This window comes from Rhineura floridana, chromosome 1 (assembly GCF_030035675.1).
Source record: "Rhineura floridana isolate rRhiFlo1 chromosome 1, rRhiFlo1.hap2, whole genome shotgun sequence".
Lineage (NCBI taxonomy): Eukaryota > Metazoa > Chordata > Lepidosauria > Squamata > Rhineuridae > Rhineura > Rhineura floridana.
This window is the reverse complement of record NC_084480.1, coordinates 15,027,718-15,052,994: the sequence shown is the minus strand read 5'-3', so window position 1 is coordinate 15,052,994 and position 25,277 is coordinate 15,027,718. Positions and strand designations below refer to the sequence as shown.

General features: G+C 44.4%; 1 protein-coding gene across 2 annotated transcripts; it reads left to right on the top strand.

The window, feature by feature from the left end:
• The first annotated feature begins 1,641 nt into the window (after positions 1-1,641).
• On the top strand, positions 1,642-25,277 carry LOC133375628 (microtubule cross-linking factor 1-like). 2 transcript variants are annotated; one of them, XM_061607417.1, is made up of 3 exons: positions 1,642-2,504; positions 17,757-17,919; positions 25,234-25,277. In XM_061607417.1, the coding sequence occupies exons 1-2, from the start codon at positions 2,019-2,021 to the stop codon at positions 17,820-17,822; spliced, it is 552 nt and encodes a 183-aa protein (XP_061463401.1). In that variant the 5' UTR covers positions 1,642-2,018; the 3' UTR covers positions 17,823-17,919; positions 25,234-25,277. The 2 variants fall into 2 exon arrangements, with proteins under 2 accessions (XP_061463401.1, XP_061463402.1); XM_061607418.1 differs by lacking the exons at positions 17,757-17,919; positions 25,234-25,277 and adding an exon at positions 8,163-8,236.

The window sequence follows — 25,277 nt, the reverse complement described above, 5'->3', positions numbered from 1 at the left end:
CTTTTTCTGTCAAGATTGTGTGTTGATCGTTGTGCACCGATCTCCCCACATAAAACAAATTCACGCACAGGCGTCTTCCATCCAAATTATCTTGGAAGACAATTTATTTATTTATTAAATTTATTAGTCGTCCATCTGGCTGGTTGTCCAGCCACTCTGGGCGACGCACAACATAAAAACATACAATTCACATTAGAGCCTTAAAATTCCAGCAATAACACTAAAATCTAACCCACCCCAATCTTACTCGGCCACGAGTGATCGCCAGTGAATGAATGAATGTTGCACCAGATGGGACTGCACACAAGCCGCACCCCTCACTGGCCCAGCAGAGCTCTTCTTAATGTTATTTCCTTCCAATGCACAATTATAAGCAAAGGGATTCCAATCCACATTATGGTGCCAGTGGGGGTTTAGCCCTTCCCAAATTAATTAAAGCCACTTTGAATAGCTTTAAGACAGAAAAGTAGTCTATATTTTAAAATATTAAACAAGTGAGCAAATAAATAAATGCAGTAATCATGCATAGGTAAGCAACATATATACAAGTCTAACCATGATTTTTAAAATGTTGTAAGTGGTCTTCTATAAATCTTTTGATGCTCAGGATCTCTGAAAGCACTTTCTAAGGCCACATTTATATCTGGGATGGCAGAGCTGAAGGGAAGCATCCTCTGGCCTCTGCCATTGACCAGAAAACCTGGGCCACATGGAGGCTGTGCCACTTGCCTCCCAGGAGCACTTTACAATTGAGAGAAAGATCACCCTGGGCCATCCACTGGCCAGTGCAGGTGTTGTTGGGAACCTCAGGCCGCTCTAACATGTCTGTATCTTTCTTAAAATGAGGCGCCCAGAACTGAACGCGGGTTCAGAAGAGGACGACGAGGATGATAGGGTATGGAGAACAAGTTTTATGAGGAAAGGGAGGTGGTGGGATCCCCTTTGCTGGATGTCTTCAAGCAGAGGCTGGACAGCTATCTGCGGGAGATGCTCTAGCTGTGGATTTCCTGCTGTGAGCAGGGGGTTGGACTCGATGGCCTACAAGGCCCCTCCCAACTCTATGATTCTTGGATCAGGACAAGGTTGACAAGCTATCTATCATGACCACAAGGCCTCATTCCTGGTCAGTCACTGCCAGTTCAGATGTCATGACTGTATATGTGATGTTAATTTTTTTTTGCGCAAACATGCCTCACTTTACACATGCTCACATTAAATTGAGTTTGCCAATTTACCGCCCATTCACTCAGTTTGGAGACGTCATTTTGGAGCTCTTCACAATCTTTTAACGACCCTCAACAATTTGGTCTCATCAGCAAGCTTGGCCACCCCACTGCTTACCCCCTAAACGTACAACATTTATGAACATATTAAAAAGCACAGGTGTCAATGCAGACCCTTGGGGGACTCCCCTTTCTGCATCCCTCCATCCGGGAACCTTTCGTTGATTCCTACTCTCTGCTTCCAGTTCCCTAACCAGTTCCTGATCCACCAGAGGTCCTCTCCGCTTATCCCATGCCTGCTAAGCTTACTCAGGAGCCTTGGGTGAGGTATCTGCGAAGCAAGCTAAGCGTCATTCTCCTCTCTGGCTGTGACGCAACGTTTTTGGGGGGACGGGTCCGCGGCCTGTTCGGTCCTCCTCCCTCCTGCAGCTTGCAGGTCTGCGTGCTAGGCAGGCCGCCCACTCGCCCGGGCAGGAAGCCGACTGCCCCTGTTGACTCGCTACCTGCCGCCGCCTCCCGCTGGGCTAGAGAGCCCGCCGCGGCGCCAGGCGGAACAATTGGGGGCCGGGCGGCGCCTGCCCGCTTCGACCGCCCCCGGGCCCAAGCAGCAAGCAGCCGCGCGCATCGATCCTGCGCGCTGCCGTGCGCCCTTGGCCTGGCTTGGCCCCGGCTGGCTGGCCTTCCCACCCCCAAGGCTGAGCCATTCATCGCCTGAGCGGCGGGTGCAGCAACGGCGACTGCCGGGCTGGCATTGCACAGCCTCCGCCTGAGTCATCATCACAGGGGCCGCCGGCGATGGAGCAACGCAAGGCAGCGAGGGCGAGAGAGCAAAGGACAGGGCGAGGGCGGCGAGACTGGTGCCTCTCGACGGGGTCACCGCCTGCCTCCCTCCGTTGCTCCTGCTATTGCGCCGCCCGGGGACAGCCGGCCCAGCCCAACCTAGCTGGGGGAATCCCTCCCTCTGCCCTGCCGGCTGCTGCTGCTGCACCCTGGTTCCAGCCAAGCGATTGCCGAGCCGGGTCACCGAGTGCGCGCCGCGCCGGAGCGCCCGCCCAAGGCGAGGCCTCGCAGCCAGGCAGGCAGGCAGCTCGCGCAAGAGAAAGAGGCCACGTGAGCCGAGGCGGCGCCGAGCAAAGGCGAGGCGAGCCGGATGCTGCACGCCGCAGCCAGAAGGGCCCGCGGGGACGGCGGCGCTGCGGCTGCGCGCCCTGGCCGGGCTCTGCTGTCGGGAGGCGATTTTTGCCCGGAGTTGGGATGGGTGCGTGGGACGGCTCTTATGGGGTAAGAAGCAGGCCTGGTCTGCCCAGATTCAGGGAGACAGATAGCAGCACTCGGAGTGCTGCTGTCGGAATATGTGCTTGGTGGCTGCGAAATGCATTCGCCGTGGAATGCGCTCTCCGCTCCCAATCCTTCGTGCTTCCCTTCACGTCTGTTACGCACAGGCCAAGCCTGTGATGCTCTCTGTAAATCGCTTAGAGTAGACCGTAAGGTTTTATTTATAGTTAAGCGTCATATAAAATCCTGTTAAGCCAATCAATCAATAAAATGCCGGGCTCCCTTCCACTTGAGGGCCCCGTCTGTTAAGCAGCCTGGTGAGGTGTCCAACTGTGGCATTTTCGCCCACCCTTTTCTGTCTGTTTTCTGTTTTTACCTTTCACACACATACCTAGGCAACTGCAACTGGAGACAGGAATATGGACACACGCTTAGGAGATGGTAGCAACCGACCAAAAATTGTCAGCCAGGGTGGTTGCCTTTAGAAGGGTAACCTAAAAAGTCACAAAATTGTGTGTTGAGTTCTCCTGAGCTCTTCTTCACTGTTGGATGTGAAGAAAAAGAAAAAGTGGGAGGGGAAAGTAAGAGCTGGAGTCTAGGGGCCCTTCCGGACTGTCATTGTTTTGGGGTGGAAGTCAGTCCCATACCAGCAAATTCAGATTGTGCAATTAAAGTTGATTGGGAGGTCTTGTGTAACAAACCCGCTTCCCCAAACGATTGGAATTATTATTATTGGCAGCAAGGAAAATGCACTAGAAAGTATCAGATAACGTTTGTTTTGACACGTCGGGCTAACCACACAAACAGATCAAAGTGCATGCTCATTAAATAACCTGCATCGTCTAATCTCCTTGAATAATCAGGTTGAATGCTCAATAAACACCTTACCTGGAAGGTTCTTTCTTTCTACAAGGAGCTCATGGTGGTGTACAAACAGGGTTCTCCCCTACCCGTTTTATCCTCACAACCACCCTGTGAGGTACAGCTAAGAGGACATTCTTTCAGGGGAAAGCAAGAACACAAGCAGGAGGATGAACACATAATGTACTTAAAACACATCTCTAGAGCCAGTGTGGTGTAGTGGTTAAGGTGTTGGACTACAGGGTTCGAATCCCCACATAGCCATGAAGCTCACTGGGTGACCTTGGGCCAGTCACTGCCTCTCAGCCTCATGAAAATCCTATTCATAGGGCCGCCATAAGTCGGAATAGACTTGAAGGCAGTACATTTACATTTAATATGCATTTATACCAGTATTTTACTGGTTTTATGTTGTATTTTTGTTTTAATTATATCATTTATTGTTTGTACATTGTACACCACTTTACGATAAAAAAAAGCAGTTTATAAATGCTTTAAAATTTAAATTAAAAAAACCCCATGTACATGGATTCATGTTGATTGATCCTGAAGCAAACACCTTTATAGTAAACACAAACAGCAGGCATATTTCGACTAAAATAATTATTTCCAACCCCTGGAGATTCTCAGAAGATTTTTGGGTTGGGGGGATTATTTGTGACTAAACAAGGTATTTATTTTACAGCTATGTAGGTGTGATAGGAGAGGAGCCCTGAGAGAGCAAAAAGTTGGCAACTGAAGTAGACAGGAGGGAGCCAAGTCAGATTTCCCATTTGCATAGCGGTATAGTGGCTAAGTTAAAGCAACACAATCACCAGTTTCACATTTGATAGAAGGAAAAGAATGCATCCTTTACACTAGGAGTTTCTGAAAAGTGCATCACGGACAAACACAGAGTAAGCAATGTCAGACCTGAAATGGATGAAAAGCAGAGATAACACTTTAATGTCATCAGTATATTGATGGCATTGAACTCTCTGTCTCACGTATACATGCAAGGCAAACACCAAGGATGTGTCTTTGCAAGTTGAAACGGCAGATAAGCACCAGTGCCCACCCAATCAGTGAACACAGTATAAAGGTACAACCAAAAGAAGAAAACTGAGGAACGTGCACATCAAAATCATTTTTTTAGTGAGAACACAGGGCTGTCATTCACTCAGCCAGAGATAATCTGACGAACATAGACATTCATACACTAGGATAGCTAACCCTTATTTTGGCACACATTCATCCTTGGCCAACCCTCCCGCCAGGGGCTGCATATGAGTGGTGGGTGGGGCCACCACACACACACAGTTATCAGCTGAGGAGGGGAGTTATTGCCCACTCACTACTCTTCAAATGATTGATTTGATGGCTATGGAGAAGGCAATTTGCACCTCCATCTGGATGCTGGGCTTTGCCCACTTCAGTGCAGTCTCTGCTTTATATATGTTGCTGCCAAAATCAATAGGGTCTTGGGGACAGGAAAAAAATTGCTTGAGGGGTCCCCCAAGTGGAGAATAGCTACACCTGATATATGTGCTCCAAGCAAGAAGCAGCCTTATGTATGTATATATTTCATTTCTGTTTCCATCTCCAGTCCAACCAGGGAACCATCAGACACATTGCAGAGGAAAGCCAAACAGGCAATCAAACTTTCAGTCACGGCACAACCTACATTAACAGCCAGGGAGGTAACCACACATCTTGCATGCATTTGTGCACATGTGCATAACTTAGGGAATGGAAACACACTCAGGCACATAATGCATACAATCTGCATATATACGCAGCAAGAAAAGAGGTTGTGGAACTGCAAAAGTGGATGGATACTAGTAGTACTACAAAATCACCTCTGCTGGGAAAAGAAATAGTATTTGGAGTGTTACATATATGTTATCTCAGTAATTCTTACACCCACTCTGTTGGAATTTTGGGTGCTTCCAGACAACCTGTTTGCTAAGAATTCATCCTGATTTGTTTGCAGGGAGTTAGACAATGCAGGCTATTTAATTATAATGCATTCTGATCTGTTCGCAGGGAGGTTGTTAGCATTACATTTATTACTTGCCCTTCACCATTAAGTCCCAAGGTGGGTCACAACAATATAAAACACATTATTAAAATACAAAAGGTTAGATGTCGTTTTCCCAAAGCAGGTGTTATCTTGCACTTTCTTGTGCTGCCACTTTTCATATCACAAAAAGTCTGAACTTTTGGGAAAGCCGGCTTCTTGTATAAGAGCGCCAAATCAACTATAATTGTGGAATAGGAATTTACCAGTATGTGATTGAGTACTACCCAAAAATAGGGTCAGTCTTGAAGCACCCTGTCATTCCGACATTGCAGACATGGTGCAGTGAGGCCAAAATGGCTTGCTTAAGGCTACAAAAAAAAAAAATTATCCAGGAAACTTCCTGGCCTACAGCTCAGACTTTTGGCCATGATGCACTAGCTCTAAAGAAGCCACGCACACACACTTCAGTTGTGGAATAAATGCAAAGGTAGTCAATCATGGGTCACGCACCCATTCATTCACAGCTTACAATTTTGTTGTTATGAATCACATACTTCAGTCAAAAGATGTACAGGCAGACACACAGCAAGCCAAGAAGTACTCAGCCATGCACACCCACACATTAGCCCGGGAACAAACACATCCAGTAAATGCACAAATATAAATACTGCTACAGTTAGTCCATGTTTTTTGGAAATACACCTCCTCGAGTTGCTATTCTAAACAGATGTTAATCTGTTTCTGGACTGAGGCTTTCTGATGACCCTTCCCCATTAAGACGCATGTCAATCCAGTACTAAATCCTCTGCTTGGCTGAACAACCCAATGTCCAAAAGAGCTTGTTCTGATGGGAGGGGCAGTCTAAAACATCTGGAGAAGTACCAGGCTGGGAAGACTTCTGTGCTGTCACCTGTTTGAAAACATTATTCATATTAGGCTGGGGAAACCAAAAAGAAGAGGAGACTCAGAAGGGAGGCACAGGGTCAAAACATTGGAGAAACACATCTTTTTTTTTGTATTTCACTTTATATTTCACTTCTTTTTTCACTTTATATTTCACTTCATTATTATTATTATTATTATTATTATTATTATTATTATTATTATTATTATTATTATTATTATTATCCTGCCCTTCCTCCCAGAAGGAGCTCACTTTACGTTATCTCACTTTACATTATATTCAAAGCAGCTTACAATGTAATTCAAAGAGCTCTGCTGTGATTAGCATTAGGTACCTTGGACACTTCCTGATACCAGGTCAAGCTGTTGGTCCATCAGTATTGTCTACTCTGACTGGCAGCAGCTCTCCGTGGTCTCAGGCAGAGAGAGAATTTTCCCATCACCTACTCCAAAACTCTTTTATCTGGAGAAGTAAGGGTTTGAACCTGGGGCATTCTGCATTCAAAATAAAGGTTACACCATCTGAGCTATGTTCCCTTCTGTAGTATTTGCTTTTTGAGGTCTATGCCCAACCTACATATTTCTACCAAAAGAGGGGGAGGCGGCAGTCAGGGTTTCCTGTGGTTATTGCTCATGACTAATGTCACCCTTGTGTGTTTATACCTGATGGCTTCGCAGGTGGTTACAAGATCTGAATTAGATGCCAGGGCACCTCTTTGGCTGGTGAGAGGGCAGGGCAAGCAGCCTCCATCCACCTTTGGTCCTCCCCAGCCCTAGAACTCTGGGCTCCTTTGGGGAGGAAGGGCAGACTATAAATAAATAAAATAACATCAAAACTTCCCCACCATCACTCTGTAGGGTTAGCTCTTCGGTAAATCAGCCAAAGAGTAGTATGATGCCTTATTTCTGCAGACACACAATTCCAACTGAAATTAATAAAAAATAAGAAGCAATGGAAAACACACCACACTTTCCAGTGCTTCATTTTAATTATTTAACCAAACTTTTGCTGATGTATAATTCCAGTTGTTTTTATTTCTGCCAGATCGCACCTGCATTTTATGGCATATATTGTTGCATTTTCTTTTTTAACATGTATGCCACCTCAAGTGCTTGATGAGAGGTAGTATAGAAATGTTTAAAAAAACAAGCAAATAAATAAATAAATATCTTGTGATCCTTCAACAAACCTGCAAGGTAGGCCAGTGTTTCACCACCACCACTATAATGCAGAGGCGTGAATGCATTATGCAGTGAATTCATGGCAAAGGTTTGTAGAGTAGTTACTATGCTACACAAGTGCGAGGTAGCTTGTGCACGTAAGATGCTTGCATTGTGAGCTCGGTGCATTGCCCTTGCACTGGGCAGAATAGTTTGCACTACAAGGAAACTCCAGGGAGCAAAGGTTTCACTTATACTTCTCCACGCCACTGTGCCATCAACACAAACCTAATCCAGGGCTCAGCGGAATCCTGACAGAAGGGTTTTGTGTTCACAGCCACCACTTATACTTAAAATAGGCTTAATGTATGGGAAACACCACTGTCTTACTGGTTTCCAAGGCCACAACATGGGCGTTCTACCAGCCTAGTCTAGACTTACAGTCAAAAGGATTTGCAAACATACTTATTAAGGGCCAAAGGTGTTTTTTAAAAAATAAAAAATAATTTCCCCCTTCCTTGTTTGTAAAAAAGAAAAAAGAATCTTTAAACAACCTTCATTTAAAGCATCCACCTTAATACTTCAAGCAAATGCAGCTGAAATTAAACAAGACCAAAGTATTGCTGTATTTCTGGTGCCACAGACTGAGACACATAAAATAGGTAAAAAAAATAATGGACCCAGATAATTCATGAAACCAACTTTACTGTTTAAAAATAATTTGGTTTCTTTTCCAGGTTTTCAGACTGCAGGTTTTGCATCAGGCATAGGTGATGAGAGGGGGGAAAGTGAAAAGTAATAGCAAAACAGGTCAGTGGGGCAAAATCATTATTTGCAACTGCTGAAAATGTTTGAATGCAAGCTTTTGAGTTAGAATATTTCTTCAGCTGGAGATTCTGAGGAAGGGTTTTGTGGTACTCAGAAGTTTGCTGTCAGAATTTTAAAACACGTTGGTCCAAGTAAAAAGTATTTCCCTGTTGGCTCCCTCCCTGTTCCTTGTTTAGTCAGTCTAACACAGTCGTGATGGGCACAATCCACAGGAAAGGCCTTTTGCTGAAGAAAATATACATGGACATTAAGAGGAACACTAGTAGGAGCTTGTGTAGCTCCCATTCATTGCAGGTTGGCTTGCACTGGAGAATTTCTTGGTGGATTTTGCTTTAAGAAATAAGATTTTGTATTCTGGCATATTTGGATTTGGTAGATGATTCTGTTGATTTTCTGAGACCATGGTTCTATGGCTGCTACGTTTAGGCTGCAGTCTTTATCCTGTAAACATTTACCTGGCAGTGAGCTTAAATTAACAGAGTGAGATTTGTTTCCAAGTAAACATGCAGGGGATTGCGTTGTTAGTTTATGGCTAAAACCTGTATTTGGTTGCCTGTAATAAACTGATGATGCATTGTTAGTTGGTCAATTACTTAATCATCAAACACTTTTATGATTCTGATGAACAAAAAAGGTGACCCCCCAATACTTTGCTTACAAGAAACTGCAGCTGGCAAAGGCCATCCCTTTAGGGTTTGTTTCCCTCCTGTTAGAACTTGGTCTGGCAACCAAGAGGTCTTCTGTATCTTTAAAAGTTGTGCAGGGGGAAGGGAGAATTCCACCTTGTAATTTTTCCCATTGCAGTGTTGCAAGAACACCTGCACTTGGCTGACTTTCTCTTCTCCTAAAGGTACAGGATCAGTCTCAGGCCATAAACCTGGCAACCCTAGCTCAGAAGTAAGTCCTGCTGAATTCAGCAGTGGGGTTTGATTCCAGTATATGTCTGAATCTACCATACACACACACTTGAACTCAAATAAAAGAAATTTCACCCAGGATTCTTTAAGAGCTCCAATGAACTGATGTTGAAAAATGATTATGGAGAGGAACAGCTTGTCACCCATGGGCAAAGCCTTTCTCCAAACAGGACAACTCCCGTCTGACCTCTCTGCCTTTGTCCTGAAAAAAACCTGGACAGTGACTTTAAATGACTGAACCTGGGAATTAAACTTCACAGCCTAGTTGGGTACAACAGAAGACAATGGGCTCCCTTATTCAGGTCCAGTCAGGCCTGAATATTTAGCGTTGTGTCATTTGTATAATGAGTTATAAAACTGGCTGCATCCTTAAAATCAAATGACCATTCTTTGTGTAACCTAGGATGAGGTCATTTCATGGAACCTGGTTGGCGTGAGCATTGCATTTACATTTACTAAATAGCTTGCATCTCAAACTTGGATGTTTTAAAGGGTGAGTTTGGGTGCTTCAAATTTTTTTTTAAAATGCTTCCTTAACTCCTCACCTTCACCTGAAGCTGAAAAGAAGGAGAATTTGTCCCACAAGTCTGTTCCAACTAAGGGCCAATTCAAATGCTACATGGCAACAAGACCTTGTTGTTCACTGTGTGGATTACAAAGGAAAGGTGGCTAATGACAGTTCTGTGGTGCTTCCACACCTAAGAAACTGCCTTATACGACATCAGAGCAGTGGTCCATCTAGCCCAGTATTGTCTACACTGACTGGCAGCAGCTCTCCAGGTTTTCAGGGAGGGTTCCTCCCCTGTCCTACCTGGAGATGCCAGGTATTGAACCTGGGACTTTCTTCACGCAAAGCAAATGCTCTACCACTGAGCTACAGCACTACCCAAATAAACCTCGCACGCATTTGGGTGAAAAGATGCATTTCTTGCATATCCACGTCATTTTTATTTTAAACAAACCCTTTTAGATGTATATCCTATAAATGTGAAACAAACTCACAGGGTAATTTGGGAAAGGGTTAAATGTCCCAATAATAAAGTAAGGAGAGGTTATTTTCTCCCTTTGGAAAGCATCATGCTAACTCTATAACTGTTTGCTCTTGTGTCTTAGGGTGCTTCCAGACAGCTGCTATTGTGCAGGAGGGATTCAGTTGCATCCCAGCAAATTCACGTTGTGCAATTAAAGTAGGTTTGGCACTCTTGCGTAACAAACTTGCTTTCAAAAATAAATTGGACTTTTTGCGGTAAGGAAAATAATGGGAAAATACTCTGGGAAGTGTTGAGTAACAATTATTTTGCATGACATCATATAATCTCCCTGCAAGCAGATAAGAATTGAAAAATGGAAATGGACTGCCTTCAAGTCGATCCCAACTTATGGTGACCCTGTGAATGGGGATTTCATGGCAAGTGGTATTTGGAGGGGGTTTACCATTTCCTCCCTCTGAGGCTAGTCTTCTCCAGCTGGCTAGGGCTGCTCAGCTTGCCACGGCTGCACAAGCCAGCTCCTTCCTTGTCTGCAACTGCCAGCTGGGAGGCAACTGGGCTCCTTGGGACTATGCCGCTTGCCCATGGCTGCACAGGTGGCAGAGCATGTAACCCCTCAGACACTCACTGTGGGGGTGATCTTTAGCTGGCCCTTTATACCCAGGAGACACGAGCGGGGATTTGAACTCACATACTCTGGACTCCCAGCCAGGCTCTCCTCCCCACTATGCTATACCAGCCATGTAAGAATTAACACTCAATAAACAGCTGATGTGGTATACTCCCCTTGCAAACTTTGTGTAAACAAATCAGGCTGAATGCCCAATAAACAGGTTGTCCAGAAGCAACCTTAACTCTTGACGCTTGTGCCTTGAAGAAAGGATCCATAGATGTTTGGTTCAATGGGAGGGAAATTTCAAATGTACCATACCTCAGCTGCATGGGGTTAGGTCATGGAAGCTCTGTTCAGTGCCCAGGTAGGATTTCCCTTGCAATCAAAAACCTTAGCCAAGGTACTGGAGATCTAGGGGATGTATGGAGCTCACCACTCAAAAAAGCTTCCTCAATAGAAGTAGCCAGTCTATCTGCAGGTATGCATTTGCTGTCCCCATTGACATTCCTGGATTGTCCACATAGGGAGGTTCAGGGCACCTGTGAGAAACAACTTTTATATGTGTATGTGAGCAGCCTGAAAGTGGGTCAAGTAGAAACACATCATATCTAAAACATGATGGACCCAAGTCAGCTGTATTTTGAGAACAACTACTCACACATAACAACTGATGACCCTATCCTAACCAGTACAATGGACTTCAGATGAGCATTGCAAATGCAGATGTGCAGCTGCACTGCGCTTTCTATACATGTCTATAAGCTTGGTTCTGCACGTAGATTATCTCCCTTGCTGGATGAATACACATAGTTGTGAGTTCAATTAGATGGGCTCAAACTGCAGCTACACGTGAGCTAAACAAAAATCTCACAATGAAAACAGTTTTGTTGCTGGGAGCTCAATGAGGATAGAGAGGCTCAGTTTCTGAATGACTCAAGGTCCCATGTTCAAAATCATTTAATGTAGATTAGTTACCATTTCATTCTGTTTAATGATCCTATAAGAATCGAAACCAACAGCTGTAAAATGGCTATTCCACCTCCCACCCTCATTCTTTCTGTGGATGAAACTGGCATTATAATACATACTAAAGCAGTGGTTTCAAAACTTAATTTCCCACAGACCACTTGAAGATTGCTTGAGGGTCTTGGTGGACCTCTTAATGATTTTCCTACCTGCTGTTGTAGCAATTGTAATGCACTGTGCAAGATGTATGATTTGTAATTGTATTTTTGTTTCTTTTATTTCTCATACATTGTATTTTATTGTATTACTGTTTGAATTTCATATCAATAAAATAAAATATGAGAAATAAAAGAAGCAACAAAAATACAATTTAAAAGCCGCATGACTATTTGATGCAACAGATGTGCCATCTCCCATCTTCAACCACAAATCCACAGACACGTCAAGGGCAACCTGCATGAAGCTCACAGACCACTGGTTTGGGAATCCACACACTAGAGGAGTCACAGAATGAGGGTATCATTTCCAGATTAATTGAAGGTATGATCTTGTGTATGTGCTATAAAATGTAAGGAGAGACCCAACAGATCCAATATTTTCTATGGGGAAGAAATATGGAATAGTTTCACCCTGTCCCCAACATCCTCTGGTTTATAGAGAACCTGTGGCTCTCCAGATATTGTTGGACCATACTATCAAATATGGAGCTAAATAAAACAATTATGAAACAAAACAGCAACAAATGAAAAACACCAAAGTTAGATAAAACAATTCCAGATTCCCTCTCAAAAAGCATGTGCAAATAATGTTTTAACCTGGTGTGGCAAAAACCTCACCAGGTGAGGTAAGCCTTCCTGGGAGCATTTCAAGTTTCAGGCAGCATGACTGAAAAGGGCTATCAAGGATCATCACCTTCAGCAGATGGAGGGACCTGGCAGAAGAGCCTCCGGGGAAGATCTTAGAGTAGGTATGGGGAACCTGTGACCATCCAGATGTTGTTAACTGCAATTCCCATCAGTCTTGACCATTGGGCATACTGGCTGGGACTGATGGGAGTTGGAGTCCAACAGCACCTCTCTGCAACACCTGTGTTAAGGCATGGGATCTGGCACAAAATGTCGTTCCATTTTGATGAAGCGGACATGCCCACCAGAATGGTGAAATGTGCTGTTTTAGAGAGTCTCAAAGTCTGCCATACAGGTTAAACAAAAAATGCTCTTCCAACTTCCAAGAAACAACTGGAGTCTCATTCAAGAGGGCTGAGTATCTCCTCAACTCCCTGACATTTATTTGGAGGCACCACATAGGAATCCTTTAAAGCAGCAGTTCCCAAATTGTGGTCCATGGACCACCGGTGGTCCACAAGCTTCATTTGTGTCTTTTTTTGCTGCCGCCCTCCTCACTGGGCCTCTTGTCCTCCAACCAGGCCATGATGGAGGACCCGTACCAACTCTCCAAAGATATGAGCTCCGGCGCCGGAACCTCCCCCACGGGCAGATCCAAAAAGTGTTCAAAGTGGGTCAAGAGCAACTCCTGTTTTGTTCTTTTGTTTAAGCTCCAGAAGGAAGATAGAGCTAGGGTCCTCCAGATGGACAGGCTTTGTTTACCTTTTTACCTGTGATGCTCTGACTGACTTCCTTCTGTTGCTAGACTGTGACACCTTTAGGGAAGCTTACCTGCCCCTCCTCCTTCTGCCCTTTCCACTCCTTTGTCCTCCGGCTGTCCAGGAGAGAGGAGACATCCCTTTGTCTCTGCTCTCTCACCAAGCACAGGGCTAACTCCAACACCTGTGTGTTACGCCTCCAACTTAGTCAGTTAGAACTAGGTATCCCTTTCCTATCTACTATGTATTTCTATAAATAAAGTAGATTTTCTTATTTTACTAAGTCTCCAGTCTCAGTGATGCTGATGCAGGGTAAAAGCCTGCTTTCTTAGGCAAATGCACGCACATACTGGCACACTCTCATTTCAACATCTGCTGTTACTCTCTGCTGCTGTGGTGCTGCTTTTAAATGAAATTAAGCAACACAACTACACACAGCGCAACAATACGATGAGCAGACCTCCACCCCTGGATTCCTCCTGTTCCTTCTCCTGTATTAGGACTGGCGGATGCAGTACCAGCAGGACACCTCAGTGGTATCATGTTTTGATGTCAACATATTGATGTAAGAACTAGTAGACATTGCCTAATTGTTAGGAATTTATTAGGAAAGTGTTAGGAAAGTGTGATTTGCTATTGTATTTTCATCAAAAGTTATTGTTGCTTTTTAACAATCTCATCTTTATTGTTACGGTCAATGACCAGCATGATTAACAATGTTATTACCTTGTTATTTAATTTTTGTAAATTGTACTGTTTTTATTGATATGTATTTCTATATTTGTGTTTATTTTTTGTAAGCTGCCTTGAGGGCCTTTTGCCCAAAAGACGGGATAGAAATAAACCATAATAATAATAATAATAATAATTCAGGTGGTCCATGGCATGTCTGCATTAAATATCCATATTGATTTCTTTATTGTCTTTTTATTGCTTCTCTTATTTTTTTTATATGGTATTTCATTGTACTACAATTTGCATTTCCATAGAATTCAAACTGCAATGCGATAAAAGACGTGAGAAATAACAGAAGCAACAAAAAGACAATTAAGAATCATACAGCACCTAGCACAGTGCATTACAGTTGCTACAGGAGGCAGAAAAATCATTAAGTGGTCTGTGAAGACCTTCAGCAATTTTCAAGGAGTCCGTGAGGAAAAAAGTCTGGGAACCACTGCTTTAAAGGCCTGGCAGTCCGTGACCTAGAGAAATCCAAGATGCAGACTACACAAGCCACTGAAGGGGGGAAAAAGTACTAGCAGTCGTAATAATGCTTAGCACTTAATGACGAAGTTGGTTAAGGATGGGCTGGGCCATTCAAGACATTTGTTTATGGGCTGGTGACATCACTCATTCCCAGCAGGAGGTCAGCAACTCAGATTTCTGAAGGGCTTTAGGAGGTGGCAATTGTCTGCCCTTTAATCCCTCCTTTCTCTTTCTAAAATGTTCCTGAAACATTTCTCTTCTGCCTCGCCTTTCCCCCTCTTCTCTTACAAGCCCAAACTTTTGCTGGCCCTCCCATGCAGCTCCTCCCCATTACATTCTTCATTTCAAGACATTTTATCCTTTCAATCGTAGTGTGTGTGTGTTAAAATGAAAACGCGTTCAAAGTGTTTTTCTTTCCTTTGCTCACTGAGATTTTTATAAGCAGAACGCCACCACAGTTGCCATTCCTTTTCCTTTTAACTTTTTTGCTTTGAATTTAATTTATCCCTTCCTTTTAAATAGAGCCTCAAGGGTGTTCAAAATAAATATCTGTGGCTTAATGACGTGTTCCTCAATCAAACTAGTCAATAAATTCAAAATACGTAAGGATGGGAGAAAAATTGGCAAGAGGGTATAAAATTGATAATGGGGCAAGAGAACGTGTGTCCCTGTGTGAGTGAAAAAGAGAGAGAGAGTGAGAGAGTTGTTAGGAGACACAAACACCCCAATTCCACTCACCAAACTATAACCCAGAGTTCTCTGGAAGACTGACTGTTTAACCACTCTGAGAATTGTTGTAGCTCCTTGAGGGAAATAGGGAGTCTCCTAGCAACTCTCTGCACCCTTAACAAGCTACAGTTCCCAGGATACTTTGGGGGAAGCCATGACTGTTTAAAGTGTTATGATCATGCTTTATGTAAGTTGCAGATGTGGCCTCTGTCTGGTCTTTTTTGAGCATCCGTTCTGATTTGTTTGCTGGAAGATTATACATCAATCAGCATTCATTCTGAATTAAAGGTGGTTATAAGTCTTCCACTTAGTCATTCATTCTCCCTCTGCTTTTCAGTGTATTTCCCCTCACTTTCTTTGCAGCAAAAAGTCCACTTTTTCCCAACTGGATCTGTTGTTCTTGGATGAAACAGCACTTTCTATTTTAATTGTTGCAAGCCTACATTTTTGCTTTGCATGCAGATGGTCCCAGTTCCAGTCCCCAACAGCATCTCCAGGTAGGACTTGGAGAGACTCCTGCCTGGAACCTTCAAGAGCTGCTGCCAGTCAGTGTAGACAGTACTGAGCTAGATGGACCAATTTTCCAACTCTGTTCCTATGTTTACTAATGTACTGCCAAAAGAGGGCAATTTTTATTGTTGTCACTGCTGCTATATGTATAGGTACAGATGTAACATTAGAAGCAATCGTGATATGGAATAGAATAGAAATATAATATATCTCACCAAAGTGGGGAACAAGATTGTGACCAGGTGGCCTATGCATCTGCTCAGTCTGCTGTCCAGGTGCAAACCATTCGTGAAAAATTTTGAGGCTCCACTTGTGTTGCAGAAGAGGTTCTTTGTCTTATTTGAAGGAAGACAGACAAGGCTGTAAGGTTAAAATTGGATTTTTACTTAATAACACCAGCCATGATTTGTTGCAGCAGAAGCAAGGAAGAAATGGGAAAGAGAAACTGAACCCCACAACTTAGGAAGGCCACCAAACTTCCTGGGCCTAAATACATTATTAACCACTTAGTGGCTTTTTGTCTCACTGTAGTGGGCATTGATTAAAGATTCTTGCTTATCAACATCCGGCTCTCCCTTATTATGGTTCATCATCTTTAAAAAAGACGTGGATTGTGCTGTCCCTCAAATAGAGGGCCGACACCCAGCCCTATAGCCGGCCTTCCTTGTTAGGTGGGGCGGCCACATTTATGTGGGAAATTTGGGGAGAGGGCCAGCCCATCAATGGCGGAGAGGATGTGAGGGCCAGGCCAGGGGCAGGAACAGGCAGTGACCTTCCCCCTCGTTCCTCCTCCATGCAGAGAGTGTGTTAACTTACGTAATGGGCTGTGTGGATGTCAGCAAAAAACAAGAAATTAAATGACTAGGATATTTTTTGTTTCACAAGAAAAAAAGGATGTTAAGATTACAATAAACAAGGAGATACCACAAGGTGTAAAACAGACAAGATAGTTACAAACTAGTGTAGAGCTTTCCCCCGCTCAAAAATTCAGTTTTAATCTTGCATCACACCACCACCAATACAAGAAACTAGAATAAACAGGGTTAGAACCAGAGTAAGAGCACATTACAAGGCAACCACAGTCATGCATTTAGGGAGAGAGGTGCTGAGAACAATTTGTGTAACTTTGTTACTGAAGTCAATGCAACTGAGTCCTTAATGTTGCAAAATATTTACTCATAATAGATCTTTCGTATACTTATAAAAATGTTTGATAAACATGCAAGAAAGCTTTCTGAATGGTAGGTTCACAATACACCTTTTAAGAGAGAGAGAAATGCATCGTATGTAAAAACCATACGTTAAAACAATTGCAGCTTTCTGTTTTTCCTAGAATTAAAGTAAAAAATTATCAAAATTAAGGATAGCTATCCTTCCTTTTTCAAATGCAAGAAAAACCAACTTTTCTAAGTGCTTGTGAGTCTTTGAAAGTCTTTGCTGCTGATTGATCTGAGTTAGAACCAAAAATAGGAAAATCAGAAATTAGGCTATTCTTAAATGGCTAATTGACCAGTCGTTTTGAGAAGCTACTGTTCTCAAACCAAGCTGTCATTCCTTAAATAGAGGCTGTCACTGTATGTCAGGTCACAAACTAAAAGCACAAATTTCCAACAAAATCCGGGGTGGGGGGCAAAGCACAGTTCTAGGGGTGTGTGCACCCATTTGCCCCACCCTGGCTATAGGGCTGCTGACACCCGTTTGAACAGAGAACTTTACTCTGTACAGAAGGGCAGGTGACAACCCTAAGCATTCATTCTAGAACACAAGATGTCCAATTAATTCCAATAGGACATGCAAGGAAGAACGTCCAGGTAGATTAAGATTTCATCATCTTAAATCCAAGCAACGAATCTAAAGCTTCAAATGAAAGGTTTCTGGGCTACTTTTATAACTTTTGCAGCTTATTCTCCCCCTGCCCCTTTGTTTTTTATTTAGGAGAATAATCTTTCACCCACTTCTTATCCTCTCAGGGCCTGGCGTCTCAGCACGGTGGTCACCACACAATCATGGCCCGCTTGCAGCAGAGGCGCCACTGAGAGAGCCTTGGGGTTGTGGAGTCAGTCCTGAAGATCTAAGGAACCCCCCTAAAGCCTGAGACTCATGCCAGCAAAAACAAAGCCTCAGATTAGCCAGGTATTATTACAAGCAATGCACTGTGCTTAACTCAGAGCCACCCCACCTTTCCTTTGTCCCTTTGGGCATAGGTGTTCCAGCGTGGTGCTTCATCCAATTTGGTGCTGCTAATTCCACAATGCACAGAGTTAAGTGCTGGGGCTGGGCTGACTCCCTCTGAAGAAAGCTAAACCTCCACCGCCTAGATTAAATTGCCTTTTGGCCTCTGTGGTACGTGCAGGACAAAGGCACAAGGCCCCATTCTGAGCAAAAGTTTAGCCCGTTTTTTTCCTCCCGCTCTTCCACAGACTCCGAAATATCGGTGAGAAATCTGAATAAGGGTTTGCCATATGATTCATGTAATAGCCATGGCTTTTCAGATATAGATCTAACCCACATCCTGGGACCAGGCCAATGATTTTTAGATGAGTAGAAAATACTCTGTACTAAGCATCTGGCAAGTAGAATAAGCGAAATGAACGGTGGTTTTGAGTTAAATAGCTCCACATAGATTCCAAAAATGGAATACTTCTTATTTTCTCATGGGACCGTAGTTTATTAAAATCTCTAACCAAATTGTTTTAGTGAATACCTAAGGGGGAAATACACTTGGGCATTAATTTTGATTTGATTAAGCAGAACTTTAATAAACGTATCTTTGCATAACAATCTACAAAGAAAATAGCATTTATTTTAAGGGATGAAGTCCTATTCAAAGAATAAAGGTGGGCTGAATTGCAGTGAAAATTATTTATAATTATTTATTTAAAAGAATTTATAAAGTGCCTAATATGCTAAAAAAAACTTCTAAGTGGTGTACAATGTTAAAACAATAAAAATATCAAATACAAGACAAAACCGGTAAAACAGTAGCATAAAGAAAGGTAAAGGTGTCCCTGTACTTATAGTGTGAGTCGTTTCCGACTCTAAAGGTGATGTCTTGCGACGTTTACTAGGCAGACCGTATATATGAGGTGGTTTTGCCAGTTCCTTCCCTGGCCTTTCTTTACCCCCCAGCATGTGCCGGGTACTCATTTTACCGACCATGGATGGATGGAAGGCTGAGTGGACCTCGACCCCTTTTACCGGAGATTCAACTTCCTCCTTCCATTGGAATCGAACTCCGGCCGTGAGCAGAGCTTTGGCTGCGTTACCGCCGCTTACCGCCCTGCGCCACGGAGGGTCTAAAGCAGTAGTATAACATCATATAAAATCATATAAAAACAGGAATTCAAAGAAATAAAAACAAGGTCTAATCTTATGGGTCAGGAAAAGCCTAGGCAAAAAAATAAGTCTTTGCAAGACATTTGAAGCAACTTAGGGTTGCTGCTTCATGTATGTCTGTATGGAATATATATATATATGCCATGACATGTGTAAGCTGGACATATGAAATTACATTACAGGTGAATACGCCATTACAGGTTCCTTGTTTATTGGTACATAGAACTCTCCATTCCAGACACACTCAGGAATTACACCAGAATTGCATGTCTTATAACATACCATGCTGAAAGAAGCCCTCTTCCCCCTGTATGGCAGTGCACCAGGGTCTCAATAAACCTCCTGTTTTTTTCTCCCTGCCTTGAACTGAAAAAAGGGGGCATAAGGGGTGTTAAGCACTTGTGGCAGGCCACATTATGTGGCTGGTGGGCTGAATTTGGCTTTGTGGATCAGTGTCATGGGTCATGGGAGAACGGCCATAGCTTGGTGGTAGAGCATCTGCTTTGCATGCAGTAGGTCCTTGGTGTCTCCAGGTAGAGCTAGGAGGAACCTCTGCCTGAAACCCTGGAGAGCCACTGCCAGTCAGTGTAAACAGTATTGGGCTAGATAGACCAATGGACTGACTCAGTACATGGCGGCTTCCTATGGTGGCATTGCTGGGCATCTGCTGAAGGTTCACCCCCCCCACCAGAGGGCCCAATGGCAAGAGCCTTCTGCATCTGCTCTTCCTCTTCAGCTTGTTCACCTGCCTCTCTCTGACTAGCCCAGACAACAGTGGTGTAAATGCAGGAGATGCTGTTGCCTGCTTGCTTGATGGCTCTCTGCCTGGCAAGCAACCAGGTGGTTGCCATGATGAGGAAGAAATGGCGCAGCTGGTGTTAAAGGCAGTGAGGAGGCAGTCTCACTGAGGGAGGGGAGTTCATGGATGGGACCTTGCCCAAAGGCCCTCCGAAAAGCTGGGGTCACAAGTAATGCAAGCCTGACCTACACATAGGAGGAACTATGCAGATGGGCATGTATAGGCACCTAGAAGTGGAGTGAAACCCTACCAGTGGTTCATGTGGTGTTTCTCTTGAGGGCTATTACCTAGCGCCCTTCCTAGGGGGTCCTGTAAGTCACTGGAGGCTGCTCTCTTGGAGCCCTAGAGGCACACAGCAGCTGAGTGGATGGGAGTGCCCAGGGCGAATGCAGGCCATGATGTCGCTGCCCTGTGCTTAGAGATGTGTAGGTCCAAATGAAAAAATTCAGAAAAAAAAGTTTCTCCCTGTTTTTTCTGGGGGGGGGGGAAACAGACAAAAACATCCCTCCCCATTTTTTCCAGTTTCTCCCCAGGCCTTCACATTTCTATCTGTGCTGGGCACTTGTGCCTGTTCAGCAGCCACATTCCTACATGGTGTTCCAGTCTGGTGCCAGCACCCAGCGTCCTCTGACACCTACCAATGCCTGACAGAGGTCACCAGTGCTAACAGCTGCCGTGGGCCTCTCTTGGGCTACTCAGCTGGGCCTCTGAACCACCATCCAGCAATGTCTTGGAGCGACACCTGCTTTTCTGAGGCCATGGTGGGAAATTTAGCTGGTGGCTTAGAGATCTGATCATCACCGCCAGGTTAGCAGGCAGACGGAGGATTAGAAAGTCCCTTATAGAGGTCATCCTCAAACCTGGAGCTGGACCTGACATTGCTGAGGGGCTCAGGAAGCTGCCTTATACCCAGTCAGGCCAACAGTCCATCTAGCTCAATACTGTCTACACTGACTGGCAGTGGCTCTCCGCGGTTTCAGGCAAGGGACAATCCCAGCCTGACCTGGAGATGCCAGGGGTTGAACCTGGGACCTTCTGCATGCAGAGCAGATGCTTTACCACTGAGCTGTGGCCCTCCCTCTACATAGGAAGCTATCTTATGCTGAATCAGACTGGCAGTCCATCTAGCTCAGTGCTGTCTACACAGACTGGCAGCGGCTGTCCAGGGTTTCAGGTAGGGGTTCTCTCCCAGCCTTCCCTGGAGATCCCGGTGATTGAACCTGCATGTTTAATCTTCTGCATGTAAAGTGGTTGCTCTACCACGGAACTACAGCCCTTCTCCCCACAGCCATGCTTCCCTACTACATGGCCACTGCTGGCTTTTGCCTAAATATTTGTCTACTGTACGTCACTTCCCTCTCAGCTGAAACAGGGTCCATATGATCTCATTTTCATCTCCTCCAAACATGTCCCCAGACTCTCCTTTGCTGCTTTAATCTGCAGAGCTGGCTACGCTTGTCGCCCCACGAGGGCAAGGTCTGTTTGCACCATGCCTTGCTGAACATCTCTGCCAGACTGTGATCACTCCCTTTCAAAACTGTGGGCTGTGTTGCCCATTGGGAGAGCTGCCTTGCCTCCGGAGTCTGAACTGCAGGCCCTTCTGTGTGTAGGTAATCTCATAACTCCATCTTCAGACAATCTCCCTGGCTCCTGTTTCATTACACAATGACAGCCAAATTGTCCTCTTTTACTCTATTAAATCTCCAGAGACCTGCCCCAAGCCTGGGCAGGTGCCTTGTTTTTTTGTGTGTTTTGTTTTTTTGCTGCTTTTCTCCCTCCCTGTATCACTGGCAACTTCCTGTATTTTTAACCTCCTCTCAAGATGCTCACAAGTTGATAAAAGTGTGAGAAAATGGTGACAGGATTCTCCTCCTTTCCCATCATTCTCTTACCATTGTCCCATTGCGTTGGTGGCTGTGCCTTCGCGTCTTTATTTATTTACTTTTTACTGGGTGGATGTGATTTATTTATTTGGACAGACAATTTATACGCTTCAGTCTCAACTCCCGGCGTGGCACATCATTCTGAGATTAAAACTATATAGTTAACAAAAAAATAATCAATAAAACACAGGAACAGCAGCAGCTGACAATGAAACCAGTCCAAACCACAAAGCAAGCAATTGGAATAACTCTTTGGCATGCTGCAATGCCTGAGCAAAGAAGGAAGTGGGTGCAAGAAGATATCAAAGGAGGAGCTGGGGGAGCTTCTTTGGGGAGGGCTTTCCAAATGCAAGGCTAGTCCATTAGGATGAACTGGGCACTGTCCTACCAACCTCAGTCTCCCCTCAGCCAACCACTACCTGGCCTGTCTTCCTGCTCGGAACCACTCCGGGGGGGGGCACTGCCTGCAAGTTTCCTCCTCCTTAGGGTAGAAACACGCTCACTGTTCTGCCAGTTCCAGTGCGTCTCCACCTCTCTCTTCTGAAAATGGGGGCACACGACGCTAGTAAAATCCCATCCCTTTTTACTGTAAAACCTGGCGGGAGCAGCTGGAGTGGGTTTTTGTTTTGTTTTGTTTTAATTCAGCTTCACGGATTTTGCGACTGATTGGCAGATCAACCCGTTCCCCCTCCTGGTGCGGCCAATGGAAACGCTTCGATCTGGCGACTAGTGTGTTCACAGTCTTAGTCTCAGTGTTGCCCCTGCATGGAGGATGATGGGGCAAAGCTAGCATTAGATGGCTCTGCTTGCCAGTGCATCTGGCTCCACCTACTGTTGGTCTCCCTGCCTTCTGCCCTGCCAATGGCCTCTAAGCTAGTGGAAGGTGTTATCTGAGCTGAATATATTGGCGCTCCCAGAATATGCAAAGCTGGCCCTTCCAGGGGAGCACAAGCCTCACCATGCCAAGGGGGTGGGGGGAACAAGACTGGCCAGATGACCTGTGTCCCAGCTCAGTCTTCTGTCCAGATGCTAACTGTTGATGGGCAACTTCAAGTGTACCCTCCCTTCTTATGATTTTTATCTTTAAACTGGACTTGGACATCAAACAGATGACTCCTTCAGACTATCCTATAGCAGCCCTCAAATAGAGGACTGTCCTCTGTAAAGTAGGATACATGGCCACCCTAAACTTACCAGGACTCAGCCCAGGAACTTGTCAAGAACTAATAAAGAAGCAAGTGATTCCAGGCATCTACAGAGTCCCTTGCCCTCAACATGACAACTCCCATAAACCTGGGGATTGGGAGAAGACTGTCCTCCTGGCTGGCCAAAAAAGCATCCCTACCAGGTGGGGATGACCTCTGATTTTATAAAACAAAGTTCTGTTTAGGAGTCTTTGCATTCTAAGCCCATTTTTAGGCTGGCACTAATTAAAAACATTAGTATGTTAATCTCAGTAAATGTTAAGTGTGCCCTGCTACTGAAAAGGACAATGGGTATGCAGAGCAACTCTATTCCACCCAAAATGAAGTTTGATTACTTAGTAAATAAGCAAGGAAGTGCCCATGCTTCTGCATGGATCCGTCTAGTCTGCTGGAGAACAATTATGTATCCTCTGGGGATGGAGGGAGGCTCCAGCAAAACCACTTTGTAGGGGAACAAACCCAATGGGCTAAAGCAATAAAGGGCCTTTTCCTCCTTCCATTTTCAGTGGTGCCCAGTCACGCTGCATAATAATAAGAAAAACAGGATATCCCCACTTAAATGGTAAAGCCTGGCACAGTTAGCAACATCAGCATTCCAAGTGTTCTATGTACTTTTTGGGTTTAACACCAAGTGCCACCAGCACTTTTGGGCACTTACTGCTGCTGTGTGTCCTCTTGGTGATATGTGGAAGACGGTGTATTATGCCATCATGCCCCATTGTGAACCTCCGTTTGTGCAGCCGTAAGGTCTAGCAATTTAATGGGCTATTTAATATTTAAATGAGAGCTGCAGAAAATTGATGAGTATATGTAGGGAAGGAAGGAAGAGGGATATTGCAGAGATTGAAAGAGATTTGAATAGGAGAGATTAATTCTTCCCTGGGAGTCAATGGCATTTAAAAGTGCTTAATTTTTTGGTGAGTTATGCCCCAGACTAGGGATGGCACAAGGAAGATTGGGATCTACTGGTAGATGGCTGAGTGATTTGCAGTAGATCAGCAAAGATTCTGACTTCCAATTGTTTGACAATAGCAGCAGCGACAACAAATAGTAGGTGCAAAAAACGGGCAGGGCTTCCAGTGCTTTTAATAGTTGTGTGGAAAACACCAGCTAAACATGCCCCTTGTGTTTAACTATTATGTATGTATGTATTTATTCTAATTTAATAACATAAGAGCCTGCTGGATCAGGCCAATGGCTCCTCTAGTGCACCATCCTGTTCTCACAGTGGGCAACCAGATGCCTTTATTTAGAAGTATTTATAAACTCGAATAATATTTTTAAAATCTCTAAACAGTAAACAATATAAAACAAACGAAACAACCAAAAACCAATAAAACCGGTAGTATTACAACATGTAAATGCATATAAAAGCAAACAAAACAGAAATTCAAGGGATTTAGGCATATAAAACAGGCTCCGATCTGAGAGAAAGCCTGGGCAAAAAATAATGTCTTTACAAGACCTTGAAGCAACTGGTGCTGCTGCTTCATGTACGGCAGAGGGAAGGGCATTCCCTAGGATAAGGGCAACAGCAGAAAATGCCAATTTTGGGGGGTCTCCGCCCTATTACATTCTGTAGGGTGCGGTGCAAGGAGGAGAATTTCCCCAGATGTTCTGAGTTATCTTTACCATCTGCACAGGGGCAGTAGGCAGTCTTTCAGGTAACCTGGTCCCCACTTGTTCAGGGCTTTAATGTCAACAGCAAGACCTTGAACATGGCCTGGTAGCTGATCGGCAGACTGTGCAATTCCTTCAGCAGATATATTAAAGGTGCAGAAAGTCTGACTTTTTTTGCATCTGGGCCAACAAAAGACTCCCCACCTTCTAAATCAGGGTGCTGAGCTGAAGAAGTCTTGAGGGAAGCAAGAGCGGATCTGTGTGTGACATTACTGTGAGCTCAGTTCTGGTACTGGAAACCCATTTCTGAGTGGAGAAATGCACCCTATCCCTCCATGCTTAATGCAGTATATGCCTTGTAATCTCCACCTGAGGCACTGCATTGCACCTGACTCCAGTTGGTGGATCTCAGGATTCTGGTAAAAAGAAAAACAAAGTAGATGCCAAAAGTCAGACATTTGCCCACTTTGGTCCTAGACTGTCCCTTACCTGCCCGCTGTTGTCCAAATCCAGATCATGTTTCAGGTTACAGGGCCCACCCCATTCATTTTGATAGAACAAGAGCAACTTCAGACAGACTAAAGAACTCTCCTTTACTCAACAGGTTGTAGCAATGACAACCACACAATACAAGGTGACATCTTACAC

Bases quoted from the DNA above. Each gene is read 5' to 3' on its own strand.
- LOC133375628 (XM_061607417.1), top strand. From the start codon at position 2,019: ATGGAGCAACGCAAGGCAGCGAGGGCGAGAGAGCAAAGGACAGGGCGA. The intron at 2,505-17,756 runs GTAAGAAGCAGG...TTATCCTCTCAG, and splicing joins CGTGGGACGGCTCTTATGGG to GGCCTGGCGTCTCAGCACGG.